Raw genomic sequence first — 13,513 nt, 5'->3', positions numbered from 1 at the left:
GACGTCACCCGCGCGCGACCTCGCGGATGACGTCACGGCCGCCATCACGTGATCCGGCAGAGGGGATGCCGCTCCGAGGCCCCCAGTGGGGTCCGCGCTCACTCGGGGCTGGGGCCGCCGGGACAGAGGCCCCCTTCGCGGCGCCCCCTTTCTAGCTGTCAACCAACGCGGCTCACGACCCCCGTGTTCTTGTGCGGAGTTCTTCAGCTCCAGACGGCGCGCAGCCGTCTCAATGCGGGCACAACAACAAAGTGTCTATTTGTGTCTCCCTTGTGATGGGGGTGACCAGTAAGGTCTCAACTGGTCTGTAATAGGGTAGAGGTCTCTGCTAGGGGGTTGACGGGGACGAGATAGAGAGACTGGTCCCCTTGATACCGATCCCTCCTGCCGGGTCCGCGCGGAATGTCCGGGACCCCGCCACTGCGCCCTGGAGTTGTGGCTCAGCTGCAGGGCACGGGCCGCCGCTCGCTGCAGGAGCGGCTCCTCCGCGCCCTCACGGGGCGACCCTCATTCCCGCCGGACAGCGTGGCGGGCCTGCTGCGGCAGCAGGCGAGACTCTCCGCACCGCACGTCTCGCTCCGCGCCGCGCGTGACCCCGCGCCGCGCGTGACCCCGCGCCGCGCGTGACCCCGCGCCGCGCGTGACCCCGCGCCGCGCGTGACCCCGCGCCGCGCGTGACCCCGCGCCGCGCGTGACCCCGCGCCGCGCGTGACCCCGCGCCGCGCGTGACCCCGCGCCGCGCGTGACCCCGCGCCGCGCGTGACCCCGCGCCGCGCGTGACCCCGCGCCGCGCGTGACCCCGCGCCGCGCGTGACCCCGCGCCGCGCGTGACCCCGCGCCGCGCGTGACCCCGCGCCGCGCGTGACCCCGCGCGCGTGTGCCTCAGGGCGCGGACGTGAATGTGGGCCTCGGGACGCAGCTGCCCCTGCACTGCGCCTGCATGGTGGGCAACACGGAGGGCCTCCGCCTCCTGCTCCAGAGCGGCGCGATGGTGACCCCGCGAGACCCGCACTCACTATACCACAACACACTGTCACACACTCTCTACACCACACATCACTATCACTACACCACACACTATCTACACCACACACTACACCACACACTATCTACACCACACAATCACTCACTACCCCACACCATCACTACACACTGTCACACACTCTCTACACCACATCATCACTCACTACACTATCACTACACGCTGCCTCTACCTCACACTACACACTACCTCACACTGCCTCACACTGTCACTACACACTGCCTCTACCTCACACTACACACTGTCACTCACTATATACACCACACACTACCTCACACTCTCACTACACACTGCCTCACACTGTCACTACACACTCACTACACACTGTCACACACTATCTACACCACATCATCACTCACTCTCACTACACACTACCCCACACTGTCACTCACTCTCTACCCCACACCATCACTACACACTGCCTCACACTGTCACTCACTCTCACTACACACTGTCTCACACTGTTACTCACACTCACTACACACTGCCTCACACTGTCACTCACTCTCACTACGCACTGCCTCACACCGTCACTCACTCTCACTACACACTGCCTCACACTGTCACTCACTCTCACTACACACTGCCTCACACTGTCACTCACTCTCACTACACACTGCCTCACACCGTCACTCACTCTCACTACACACTGCCTCACACTATCACTCACTTTCACTACACACTGTCACTCACTCTCACTACACACAGCGGTGCCAGGCGCGGAACGTCCTACACCACCGTCCCACACATCACCGAGTGCGGTGCAAGTGCCGTCGTCGTTCCATTCCCGCACCGCAGGTGGACGCGGTGGACGGCTACAAGCGGCGAGCGCTGCACTACGCGGCGGAGCGCTCCTTCTCCGACTGCGTCGCACTGCTGCTGGCGGCGGGCGCCGGGGCCTCGCCGCCCGACGGAAACGGCGACACGCCGCTGCACTGGGCGGCGTTCCGTGGCCGGGCGGGGAGCGCGCGGGCGCTGCTGCGCGGGGGCGCGTGCTGCCGGGCGGCCGACGCGCACGGCGAGACGCCGCTGCACTGGGCGGCCAAGCGCGGCCAGAGGGCGATCGCGGCCGCGCTGCTGCGGCGTGGGGCCGACCCACGTGCGCGGAACCGCCTCGGCGAGACGCCCGTTGCGCAGCTGCTGGCCCTGATGGCGCACCGCTACCGGAACGATGACGACGACGGTGACGACGGTGACGACGGTGACGACGATGACGACGACGACGACGACAGCGGGGAGGACGAGGGAGACGAGAGGAACGATCAGGAGGGGTGTCTGCGACTGCTGCTCGCGGCGGCTGGTGGCTGGGTGGACCTGCCCAGGGAGGACCAAGGCAGCCAGATCCTTGGCCGGATTTCCAGGTGAGGCTCCAAGAAACCTCCAGTGGTCGCTATCGGATTTTGATATCGAATCTCGGGGCGCTGGAATTGGGTTGCGGTGTCTTGAATGCAACCTCCATCGCCGTCAAAAGTTCACAAGCACAACTTCGGCCGAAGTTGTAATATTGATCTCATATCTGGGGTGGAGCACCCAATTCCTACCTCGCTGCATCTGATATAATTCAGAGTAATTCAGGATGACCGATGATCCACCACTCAATTCACTCGCTCATCGGCAGTCATTCGCTTTCTTATCACTCTCATCGCTACTATCATTGTTTTTACGGTTTCCGTGAACTCATTGGTTCCTCCACCACAATGGAGGTCACAACACCACCCACGCACTCACTCGCACACTGCAGATCACCTCACTTCTCTTTCTGCTTCTTTCCTTGCGCTGCTTCACTTTGGAATTCCCTCCCATCATCATCGTCTCTTTTCCCAAGCTTTTACAATAATAACCTTGCTAATGTCAAGAAACATTTGACACGCTTATCTGCTACAACTATGACAGTGCTGTTTGTTGCTGGACGCTTACCATGTTGTAGGTATACGTAGCCAACCGCTGTGCTCAGCAACTGTGTGATGTGTTCCCTGCCGTCTGTCGTGTGCAGCTGCCCTCGTTTGTGGGTGCGTGTGCAGAGCCTGCGTTCGCGCGCACCGTCGCTGGCCAACCAGAGCCGCGCGGCCGTGCGGTGCGCCCTGGGCGTCCGGGATCTGCGCCCGGTAGTGGAGATGCTGCCCCTGCCCCGCGCCCTGCAACAATTCCTGCTGCTAAGGCAGTGACGCCGCGCCGCCCAGTCACCAATCGGAGGCTGCGAGTGCAGACACCGCGAGATTTATTCGGACAATCACGCGGCCACAGCGGCCGCTATTGTCTCAGGAGAAAAAACACACGTGCACAAAACTACCACGCGTGCCTTTTCGGTAAAACTGTAGGCGTGGGTTTTACCACTCGGCGCCCGCACGGAGCCGCTGGCATGCGAGCCAGACCCGGGCCGTCCCAGGAAGACACCTCCGCACCGCAGACGCCAAAGGCGACAGGAGCCTCCAACGATGCTGAAACACAGACACGTGCGGCCGTGAGTTCGTCCAATGGGCCTTCACAGAAGCCTAAAATAGGCCTTGAACGCTGGAGGATTGGGCCTTCAGTTTATTTTGTGTAACGGGGTGAGAACTCAAGCACCAGGCTGCACCATTTGCAAGAGTGACCTGGGTAACCAAAATCATGAATGTCTCCCGAAGTACAGGGTGGTCCACATGTCTTATGACCCCCCCATTTATTTCTCTAAAACTATATATTTTTTACTATGTTTATATAAAAAACAAATGAATATGCAAAGGGTAAACAAATGAATATGCAAAGGGAAAAAATTAGGGGTCAATTAATTGGGGGTCATAAGACACCTGGACCACTGAACAACGCTAAAGCAAATGAGATTAGAGCAAAAACAACCACTTCACAGAAGACATCTGAAAGAGTGCACAAACATAAATCAACGTGAAACCAGTGTCCTGTGACGAGCTGGAAGACAGCCCTCACAGACGTGACGCTGGTGCCGACTCGAGGGCCTGACGGGCGCGTTACCGCGTGCGTGGGCGACGTCCTCGCCGAGCCCTCGTCATCAGCTCCGCGGGGAGTCCCTGTGGGCGGAACGGAGCGAGTTGGACGAGGGAGGAGCTGCGATGAATGTTTCCCGAACGCGACTGCGACGGTATTCAGATTCCCGATGCGGGGGCTGCGTTGGCTGCATTGGCTGCAGCGTACCAGCACGATGCAAACACGCGTTGCTCACCGACTTCGCCGTTGATACGGTGGCGAGGGCGTCATTACAGCAGCGCTCACTACATCGCGTCCAGTATATCTCTCGCTACCGCCACAGCTACCAGTTACGTGCCTACTCCGGTCTTATCGGCGAGCCGGAAAATGCTCGGTAGGGAATGAAGCCCTGACGGCGTCTAAATGCCGCCTTAAAACAAAATAGGATATTTGCACTGTTCTCTCCGTTATGTATGCTCAAAACAAAGGTGGCCATGGTGCTGGAGATATGTGCTGAGGATACATATATTGTGCTGTATACAAAATAAGGCAATAAACTATAAAGAATATAAAGAAGTGCAGTCCCTGTGTCAATCCACTGCTGCGTGAGTGTTTTGGGCGTTATTTGCCCACGCATCACCACGCTGGTCAGTGTGGGTTGGTGAAGGCGGGGAGCACAGTGCAGCACAGCAATGGATTTTGCCGCCCTGTCCTCCGCTGCCCATGACGTGGCCCAGAAGTAGTCAATGACAACCCACCGTGCATGGGGGTTGCTCATCCGAGCATTATCCAGCCTCAACTGCATAGCACCCGAGGTCGGACAATTGGGCCGACAATCGGATCCCCCGCAGAGCAAAGTCTCGGTTGTCTTGCGCTTATAACGTGGACGCGTTGCGGTGTCTGCGGAGCAGCACGAGCCACGCACGTGAAGCTGGTCTCCTGACGCGCATGGGGCCTGCCCTGGTAGGGAGGCGGTCGGGAAGGTCGCTCACTTGGTGGGGTCCTGCGGGGGGCAAGGGGGGTAAGGAGGGTTGGGTCGAGCGAGGTGGAGGTGGCATTGGCAGTGAGTGGGAGAAACCACTCGCACGTCATTACCCAGATCCGCGTGCGACTGAGTGTGACCATGTGTGTGTGTTTTTGTGCGGTTACGTGTGGCTCATTGTGCGCCCACGTGTTTAATTGCGTTCCACGTGCATCATACTTCTGTCCATGTATGCCTGTGCAAGTGCATCTTGCCAATAACAGTCACAAATATTTGAAACAGTCCTGGGCCTCCCCTAAGTCGACTCAGCCTTAAAATGAGTACCTGGTGCGGTATGTAAAGATCAACTCTAGGGTGATGAATGCGGCCGGACATTGTTTTGGCCACCCAACCCCTCGTTTGCCGTACCGGCTTTCATAGTTGCTCACAAACAGCACTTGGCCCAACGGTCTGTTAAAGGCAATACGGGGGATCTATGTATTTGTGGCGTGTCCAAGTCTGTGCGTGCGTGTGTTTGCCCGTGCGTGCGCGTGTTTGCCCGTGCGTGTGCCTGCTCACTGCTCGGCCCCGATGAGCCTCGTGGTGCCGGTGTCCCCGTCCGGTCCCCGGCTGGGGAGGGCCCCCCCCCCACGGGGGTTAAACATGGGGAGCGTAGAGAGCGGTCGCACGTCGCGGCGCAGCGCCAGGTCGCGCAGCTCTCGCACCGTCTCGCGGATCGAGCGGTGGTGCACCAGCTGCATTCTGGGGACGCGCGGGGACAGGGATCGACGCTCAAACCCGTGCCCAGCTCGACCGATGACCCGGCCGACGCCAGCTCCGCTCTCGGTCACCGAGCGGCGGTCGGCATCGGCCTGGGTTATCGGCGTCGTAAACGCCGAACGGCCGACGCTACGCACACGGCTCTGTTGATGCATTTGTTCAGAGGACGGGAGAGGGTCGGCCTCTTGCTAAAGGGAGGTGTCTGTAACATCGAGTAGGCTACGTTCTTTTTGATCCTTTTAGCCGAGTCGAGGTGTCGGTGAAATTTTATTTTAAATCTAAGCAGAATCGATCACGGAAGAGGCCTACCATCAAGGTGGATGCTGCATCTTGTCAAGTTTACCTACTGGGTCGACTCCCCCCAATGCGGCCAAACCTCGGTGGGCCCTCGGCACGGCAAGGGGCGACGTGAGGTGAGGGGCGACGTGAGGGGAGGGGCGACGTGAGGTGAGGGGCGACGTGAGGTGAGGGGTGACGTGAGGTGAGGGGTGACGTGAGGTGAGGGGTGACGTGAGGTGAGGGGTGACGTGAGGTGAGGGGTGACGTGAGGGGAGGGGCGACGTGAGGTGAGGGGTGACGTGGTGAGGGGCGACGTGAGGTGAGGGGTGACGTGGTGAGGGGCGACGTGAGGTGAGGGGTGACGTGGTGAGGGGCGACGTGAGGTGAGGGGCGACGTGAGGTGAGGGGTGACGTGGTGAGGGGCGACGTGAGGTGAGGGGTGACGTGGTGAGGGGCGACGTGAGGTGAGGGGCGACGTGAGGTGAGGGGCGACGTGAGGTGAGGGGTGACGTGGTGAGGGGCGACGTGGTGAGGGGCGACGTGAGGTGAGGGGTGACGTGAGGTGAGGGGCGACGTGAGGTGAGGGGTGACGTGGTGAGGGGCGACGTGGTGAGGGGCGACGTGAGGGGAGGGGCGACGTGAGGTGAGGGGTGACGTGGTGAGGGGCGACGTGAGGTGAGGGGTGACGTGGTGAGGGGCGACGTGAGGTGAGGGGCGACGTGAGGTGAGGGGCGACGTGAGGTGAGGGGTGACGTGGTGAGGGGCGACGTGGTGAGGGGCGACGTGAGGTGAGGGGTGACGTGAGGGGAGGGGCGACGTGAGGGGAGGGGCGACGTGAGGTGAGGGGTGACGTGAGGTGAGGGGTGACGTGAGGTGAGGGGCGACGTGAGGTGAGGGGCGACGTGAGGTGAGGGGTGACGTGAGGGGAGGGGTGACGTGAGGTGAGGGGCGACGTGAGGGGAGGGGCGACGTGAGGTGAGGGGTGACGTGAGGGGAGGGGCGACGTGAGGTGAGGGGCGACGTGAGGTGAGGGGTGACGTGAGGGGAGGGGCGACGTGAGGTGAGGGGTGACGTGAGGTGAGGGGCGACGTGAGGTGAGGGGCGACGTGAGGTGAGGGGTGACGTGAGGTGAGGGGCGACGTGGTGAGGGGCGACGTGGTGAGAGGTGACACATGGTGAGGGGTGACGCGCGGTGGCGCTGGTTCTAAGACTCACTCAGGAGTAGCTGTGTCTCTCTTCTCCCTGAAAAACAAAATGAGTATCCTGGTTATCATTGGTATGTGCTGTGGGTATCCAGTATGTGCTGTAAGTATCGGGTGTGTGCTGCCCATATCACAGGTGCGCAGTGAGGAAAACGACACGTGGCTGGGTAGTCCAGTACAGCCGAAATCTCGGGTGTGAATCCAAGTTTACCGTCGCCTGTGTTTAAGCCGGGTCCTCAAGTTTCTCTACTATTTTTGCAGATGGCATGGCAAGTGTTCAGCAGCTAAACACCAACGAAGGTTCCCAAGTGTAACAAGTCGATGGTCTCAGAGCTGGTGGGAAAGTGTTGCCTTTTGCCGGCTCACTCGCAGCTCTGCGGTATCCATTTCTGCGGGCCGATCCCCGACCGCAAAAGGTGACGACCGCTCTGGGAGATTCCCAAATCGATCCCGAGTCTCGTCGCGTGACCCGGGGGGAGGGGGCGCCACTCACAGGCCCTCGCGGCGGCAGCACATGACGTAGGTGAGGACGGCGATGAAAAGGACCGCGAGAACCAGCGGCAGCGCGACGGCCAGGGCGTACGCGGCCGAGAAGTCGCGCGGCGGCAGGTCCGACGGGGGCGGCGCCCACGCCGGGCCCCAGGCGTCGAGGACCCCGCTGCCTCCCGGGGCCTCGTCCCCGGCCTCCAGGGGCCCCGACGCGTTCAGCTGTGCGCGGGGCGCGGGGTGACACGGCGGGCACCACGTGCACTCACTCAACTAGTCACTCACCTAGTCACGCTGCCAGGCATTACTACTCTACTAGTCACTCACCTAGTCACGCTTCTTGGCACTCTAATAGTCACGGGTCTACTAGTCACTCATCTATTTACTCAACTAGCTCTACAACTAGTCATTCAGTCTCGTCACTCAACTACTTATTCAATAGTCACTCGACCAGTCAGTCATCTAGACCAGCGGGCCCCAACCTTTATGGCACCAGGGACCGGTTTCGTGGAAGACATTTTTTTTCATGGATCGGGGGAGGGGGGGGGGTCATCATTGGGTCTTTCCCCCTTTTCAAAGAAGCTCTCCAGCGACGTTTGATTTTTACTCCTTGTGGCTATTGGGGGTTAGAGCTTGTGGGCTTACCAACACCGTGACTGAGACAGTGCGCAGTGCGGGCAAAAGGCGCGGACGGAAGTGGTAAATAATAAAATAATGGGGCAGGCCATCCGCGGACTCGCCGCTCACCTCCTGCTGCCGTGCGGCCCGGTTCCTAACAGGCCGCGGACCAGTACCGGTCCGCGGCCCGGGGTTTGGGGACCCCTGATCTAGACGATGCTGGGTGTTAGACGGTGGCCGGCAGACCGTACTGGCCGCTGGACGTGCGCCTCCCTGCGCCCCCTCACCAGTCGGAGCCGGCACCAGTCGCTGCGGAAGCGCGGGTAGAAGATGCTGTGAGTGGGCGGCGCGGGCGCATGGCGCTGGTCGCACGAGGAGGCGGCCTGGCGCACGGCGTCGAGCAGGCGCGGGGACGCGGCGTCCGCGCCCACCTGGACGTACACGCTGCGGGGACAAAGGCCCCGCCGGAGCGAGCGCTGTTAGCGAGCGGCACCTACGAAGGCCGGTACGGCACACGAGGGGGTGGGTGGCCAGCACCACGCCCGGCCGCCTTTGTTTCCACACTCGGACCTGTTCAATTATTCAGCACAGATGTTTAGAGTGTTTGGCTGCTATAAATTTCCATAAGTGATAAGCCACTTTGCTGAGCTTTCATTTGTGGCCAGGTCGCTTCTGAAAAAGAGCTGTGTAGCTCAGTGGGCCTTAGCTGCTAAAATAGCAAAAAGTTTAGAAATACATTGTTTAAGTTTGTTTAAGTTTGGCCGCGAGCTGGCATCTAATTCAGGTGGCCGGGTTCATAGTGCGGTGCGCTAACCGCCACGCCACTGCTCCCCGCCACTCTACGCATACACAATCTCAATGGGCACGCACCCCTCCTTGAGGCCCCGGATGGGGAGGGGCACGCGGCCCCCCCTCTCCAGCGCCGACGTGACGTTGACGAGGCGGAAGGCTTGGGGGGGTGGCTGGGCCCCCCAGGCGGTGCGGGCCAGCTCCTCGAAGCTGGCCCTCACGTCCGGGCGCAGCAGCTCGTCCACATCCACGTTGGACAGGAACAGCTCGAAGCGGAACGGCACCTCTGCAGCACCCGTGCACACAGAGACAAAGATCCTCCACGTAGCCTCTTACGGGCTGTTGGCGAAAGCGCCTTTCGCAAGCGGCACCTGGTGATGTGATGGTGGTGATGATAACTGTGGTGCCGGTGATGACAGTGGTGATGATGATGGTGGTGGTAGTTATGATGAAGATGATGATCATGTTGGCGGTGATGGTGGTGAAGGTGGTACCGTTGTCTGGCACTGCATGGATGTGGAGTATGAGTCGTTGCTTCACCACTTGGAACGTGCGGCGGTTACAGGCAACCACCTGCAACCACACACAACCCGATTACACAGACACGCACAATTTATAATGTGTGTGTGTGGCTTTGAGTGTGGCTGGGAGCGGTAATGTAGCAGTTAGCGTGCTGCGCTACGAACCCGGAGACCTGAGTTCGATTCCCGCTCATGGCCAACTCCAGCAATAATTTTCTAAACCGGTTTGGTGCCTCCCCTAGGTCGGCCCAGCCTCAACTAAGTATCTGGTACGGTGTGTAAACATTTTCACGAAGGAGACAAAGGCGGCCGGGCATGGTGTTGGCAACCCACCTCCGCGTGTGCCATGCCGGCATTCATAGGTGCTCGCTAACAGCACTTGCCTCTACAGTCCGTTATGGCCATATGGGGTATCTTTGTCTTTGTGTGTCGGGGCAGAGCCGTACCTGGATCACGCTCTTGCCTTCGTGCCGTGCGCTGGCTGTGCCGTACAGGAGCCCGTTCTCATACGGTGACCTTTGCAGGTAGCGCAGCCAGCCGGGCAGGTCGGGGTGACCCTCCAAGTTCAAGTTAAAGGTCATGGGGTCATCTGGACAGGCAGCACAAGCGCACGCATTCACAGCGTCGGCGTGCGTGCGGTGTATCCAGCGCCAACTCACGGATCGGCTATTTCTATTGCGCATATCAATACAAAGATCCCCTGTATAGCTTTTAACAGACTGTTGGGGTAAGTGCTGTTAGCGAGCACCTATGTAGGCCGAAACAGGACACGAGAGGGTCTCCCTAGTGGTGATGTTTACACACCGCACCAGGTACTCATTTGAGGCTGAGTCAACCTCGGGGAGGCCCAGGACCGGTTCAGAAAATCGTCACTGGTGTTGCCCGTAAGCGATATGTAAACATGGCCACTGGGGAGACAAAAGCGGCCGGGTATGGTCTTGACCACCCACCGCCTCGTGTGCCGTGCCAGCCTTCATCGGCGCGTGCATACACGCACACGTACGCACGCGCGCACGCGCGCACGCACACACACACAAACGCACTCTTACCTCGGCGTCCCTGGAAGAACTCGGCGAAGTACTCGCGGTTGAGGAAGTGCACGAAGAGGGTGTCCGGTGACAGGTAGACGTTCTGGTCGCCCGCGGCTCCGCTCGGCAGGCTGCAAGCCACCAGCAGAACTGCCGCAGGGCAAGAACCGGCGCACGAGTCCTCGTTAACGCGTTCCAGCTAAGGTTTGGAATTGTTAATGCAACAGCTGTGCCGCCCGTCTGTCCGCACGTCCGTGACGCGTGGCCATGATAACTCTCGTGAAGTTGATCCAACGTGAGCAGAATGTTTTCGTGCGGAATAGTCTAGCCGCCAGGCACTCGCCCTGGAGAAACCCCGCGACGTTGATGAAACGTCACAGTCCAAAACCCGGCACTTCCCCAGATTTGATGGCGACTGCGCCGCTACCGGCATCACGAGCCGAACGATCCCTCTGCATCTCTCCCAGTGACCAGCGCCACACCTCGTGTGAAAGAATAGTCCGCAGAAGCGGATACCACAGAACCCCATCCAAAATCTCAACTGACATCTGGCTCATACTCTGGAGGGGCAGCACTTTCCCATCTGCCCCTGCCACCGAGAGTATTGTTCGTCCTGCGACAATCAAATTATTATTTTAAATCGTGCAGTCATTGGTGGCCAGGCTGGGACCTCCAACTATCACTGCACTCGAGAATCTGGCTTTTGTCTTGCTTTGAATTGCGGTTTCTGAGCAAAGGCCCAACAAGCCAATCAATAGCACTATTGAAGGTGCAATAGATAAGAGTGTAACAAGTGTTTTGAATTGAGTAAGGTTCTTATTGTAATAGCTTGGGGGAAAGAGACGATGATGGCAGGAGGGAATTCCAGAGTGAAGCAATGTGATGGAAGAAACAGAAAAAGAAGTGGAGTGACCTGCAGTGTGGTGAGTGAGTGGGTGGTCGAGTGGGTGGGTAAGTGAGTGGCTGGGTGAGTGAGTGGGTGGGTTTGTTGTTGTGACCTGCAGTGTGGTGGGTGAGTGGGTGGGTGGGTGGGTGAGTGAGTGGGTGAGTGAGTGGGTGGGTGAGGGTGTGTTGTTGTGACCTGCAGTGTGGTGGTGGTTGAGCACTGTGGTGGGTGAGTGGGTGGGTGAGTGGGTGGGTGAGGGTGTGTTGTTGTGACCTGCAGTGTGGTGGTGGTTGAGGACTGTGGTGGGTGAGTGGGTGGGTGAGTGGGTGGGTGAGTGAGTGGGTGGGTGAGTGGGTGAGTGAGGGTGTGTTGTTTTGACCTGCAGTGTGATGGTGGTTGAGCTATGTGGTGAGTGAGTGGGTGGGTGAGTGGGTGGGTGGGTGAGTGGGTGAGTGGGTTAGTGGGTGAGTGAGGGTGTGTTGTTGTGACCAGTGGTGGGTGAGACAAAGCAGTCAGCGTCTGGTGGACCGAGCCCTGAACGTGAGTGGAGAAATAAATTAATTAATCACGGGCGGCTGACGCCGCATTCCCAACACAGATCCCAGCGGCGCCGTCCCGGCGACTCCACCTCTGTGCTGCCCGCACGTGGCACGAGTCACTGGCACGAGTCACCGGCACTCCTCACCTGTGGCCAGCGCGGCGGTTAGGAGGGGAAACCCGGCCATGGTGCAGACTCGCGGCCGCAGGCCCGGAGCTCCAGTCGGCAGTGGAGGCCGTGAGGCAGAGTTGGGGGGCCCGAGGCTGGGGGGGGGGGTCAAGGCAGCAGCTGCTGCTGTCAGAAATAGAAGCCGACGCACGCGCGCGGGAGGCTATTCTGGGAGCGTGGCGCGACCCGCCGCGCAGCAACACTCGCAGCGAGCGGCAGAGCGCACAACGCAGACACACACACACGGCACAACGCACACAGCACAACACACACACACACACGGCACAACACACACACACGGCACAGCACAACACACACGGCACAACGCACACACACGGCACAACGCACACACACGGCACAACGCACACACACGGCACAACGCACACGACACAACGCACACGGCACAACGCACACGGCACAACACACACGGCACAACACACACAGCACAACGCACACACGGCACAACGCACACACGGCACAACGCACACACGGCACAACACACACAGCACAACACACGGCACAGCAGCCCCACACACAGCACACACACACAGCACAACACACACACAGCAGCTCCACACACAGCACAACACACACACAGCAGCTCCACACACAGCACACACACACAGCCACACACACAGCACAACACACACAGCACAACACACACACAGCACAACACACACACAGCAGCTCCACACACAGCACAACACACACAGCACAACACACACACAGCACAACACACACACAGCAGCCCCACACACAGCACAACACACACAGCAGACACACACAGCACAACACACACATAGCAGCTCCACACACAGCACAACACACACAGCCACACACAGCACAACACACACACAGCAGCTCCACACACAGCACACAGCCACACACACAGCACAACACACACAGCACAACACACACACAGCAGCTCCACACACAGCAGCTCCACACACAGCACAACACATGGCACAGCAGCCCCACACACAGCACAATACACACAGCAGACACACACAGCACAACACACACGCAGCAGCTCCACACACAGCACACACACAGCAGACACACACAGCACACACACACAGCAGCTCCACACACAGCACACACACACAGCAGACACACACAGCACACACACACAGCAGCTCCACACACAGCGCAACACACACAGCAGACACACACAGCAGCTCCACACACAGCAGACACACACAGCAGACACACACAGCAGACACACACAGCACACACACACAGCAGACACACACAGCACACACACACAGCAGACACACACAGCACACACACACAGCA

At 59.6% G+C, this 13,513-nt stretch overlaps 2 protein-coding genes across 3 annotated transcripts; one reads left to right on the top strand and one right to left on the bottom strand.

The window, feature by feature from the left end:
- The first annotated feature begins 17 nt into the window (after positions 1–17).
- LOC144724742 (uncharacterized) lies at positions 18–4,534 on the top strand. Of its 2 annotated transcripts, XM_078604125.1 has the most exons (4): positions 21–549; positions 887–991; positions 1,841–2,403; positions 3,036–4,534. In XM_078604125.1, exons 1-4 carry the CDS (start codon positions 403–405, stop codon positions 3,205–3,207), a joined length of 987 nt encoding a protein of 328 aa, XP_078460251.1. In that variant the 5' UTR covers positions 21–402; the 3' UTR covers positions 3,208–4,534. The 2 variants fall into 2 exon arrangements, with proteins under 2 accessions (XP_078460250.1, XP_078460251.1); XM_078604124.1 differs by having other exon boundaries at positions 18–549; positions 887–2,403.
- On the bottom strand, positions 3,244–12,317 carry LOC144724748 (epsilon-sarcoglycan-like). Its single transcript, XM_078604135.1, has 12 exons — positions 12,197–12,317; positions 10,647–10,775; positions 10,044–10,186; positions 9,571–9,649; positions 9,158–9,362; positions 8,575–8,731; positions 7,677–7,891; positions 7,197–7,223; positions 5,502–5,684; positions 4,887–4,964; positions 4,010–4,065; positions 3,244–3,480 (listed from the first exon to the last, which is right to left on the bottom strand). Exons 1-11 carry the CDS (start codon positions 12,234–12,236, stop codon positions 4,047–4,049), a joined length of 1,275 nt encoding a protein of 424 aa, XP_078460261.1. The 5' UTR covers positions 12,237–12,317; the 3' UTR covers positions 3,244–3,480; positions 4,010–4,046.
- Positions 12,318–13,513: the final 1,196 nt, after the last annotated feature.

Source organism: Lampetra planeri, chromosome 21, assembly GCF_965212315.1.
Source record: "Lampetra planeri chromosome 21, kcLamPlan1.2.h2, whole genome shotgun sequence".
In the NCBI taxonomy this organism is placed as follows: domain Eukaryota; kingdom Metazoa; phylum Chordata; class Hyperoartia; order Petromyzontiformes; family Petromyzontidae; genus Lampetra; species Lampetra planeri.
Note: the sequence above shows the minus strand (reverse complement) of the source record. Positions and strands in the feature narration are given on the sequence as shown.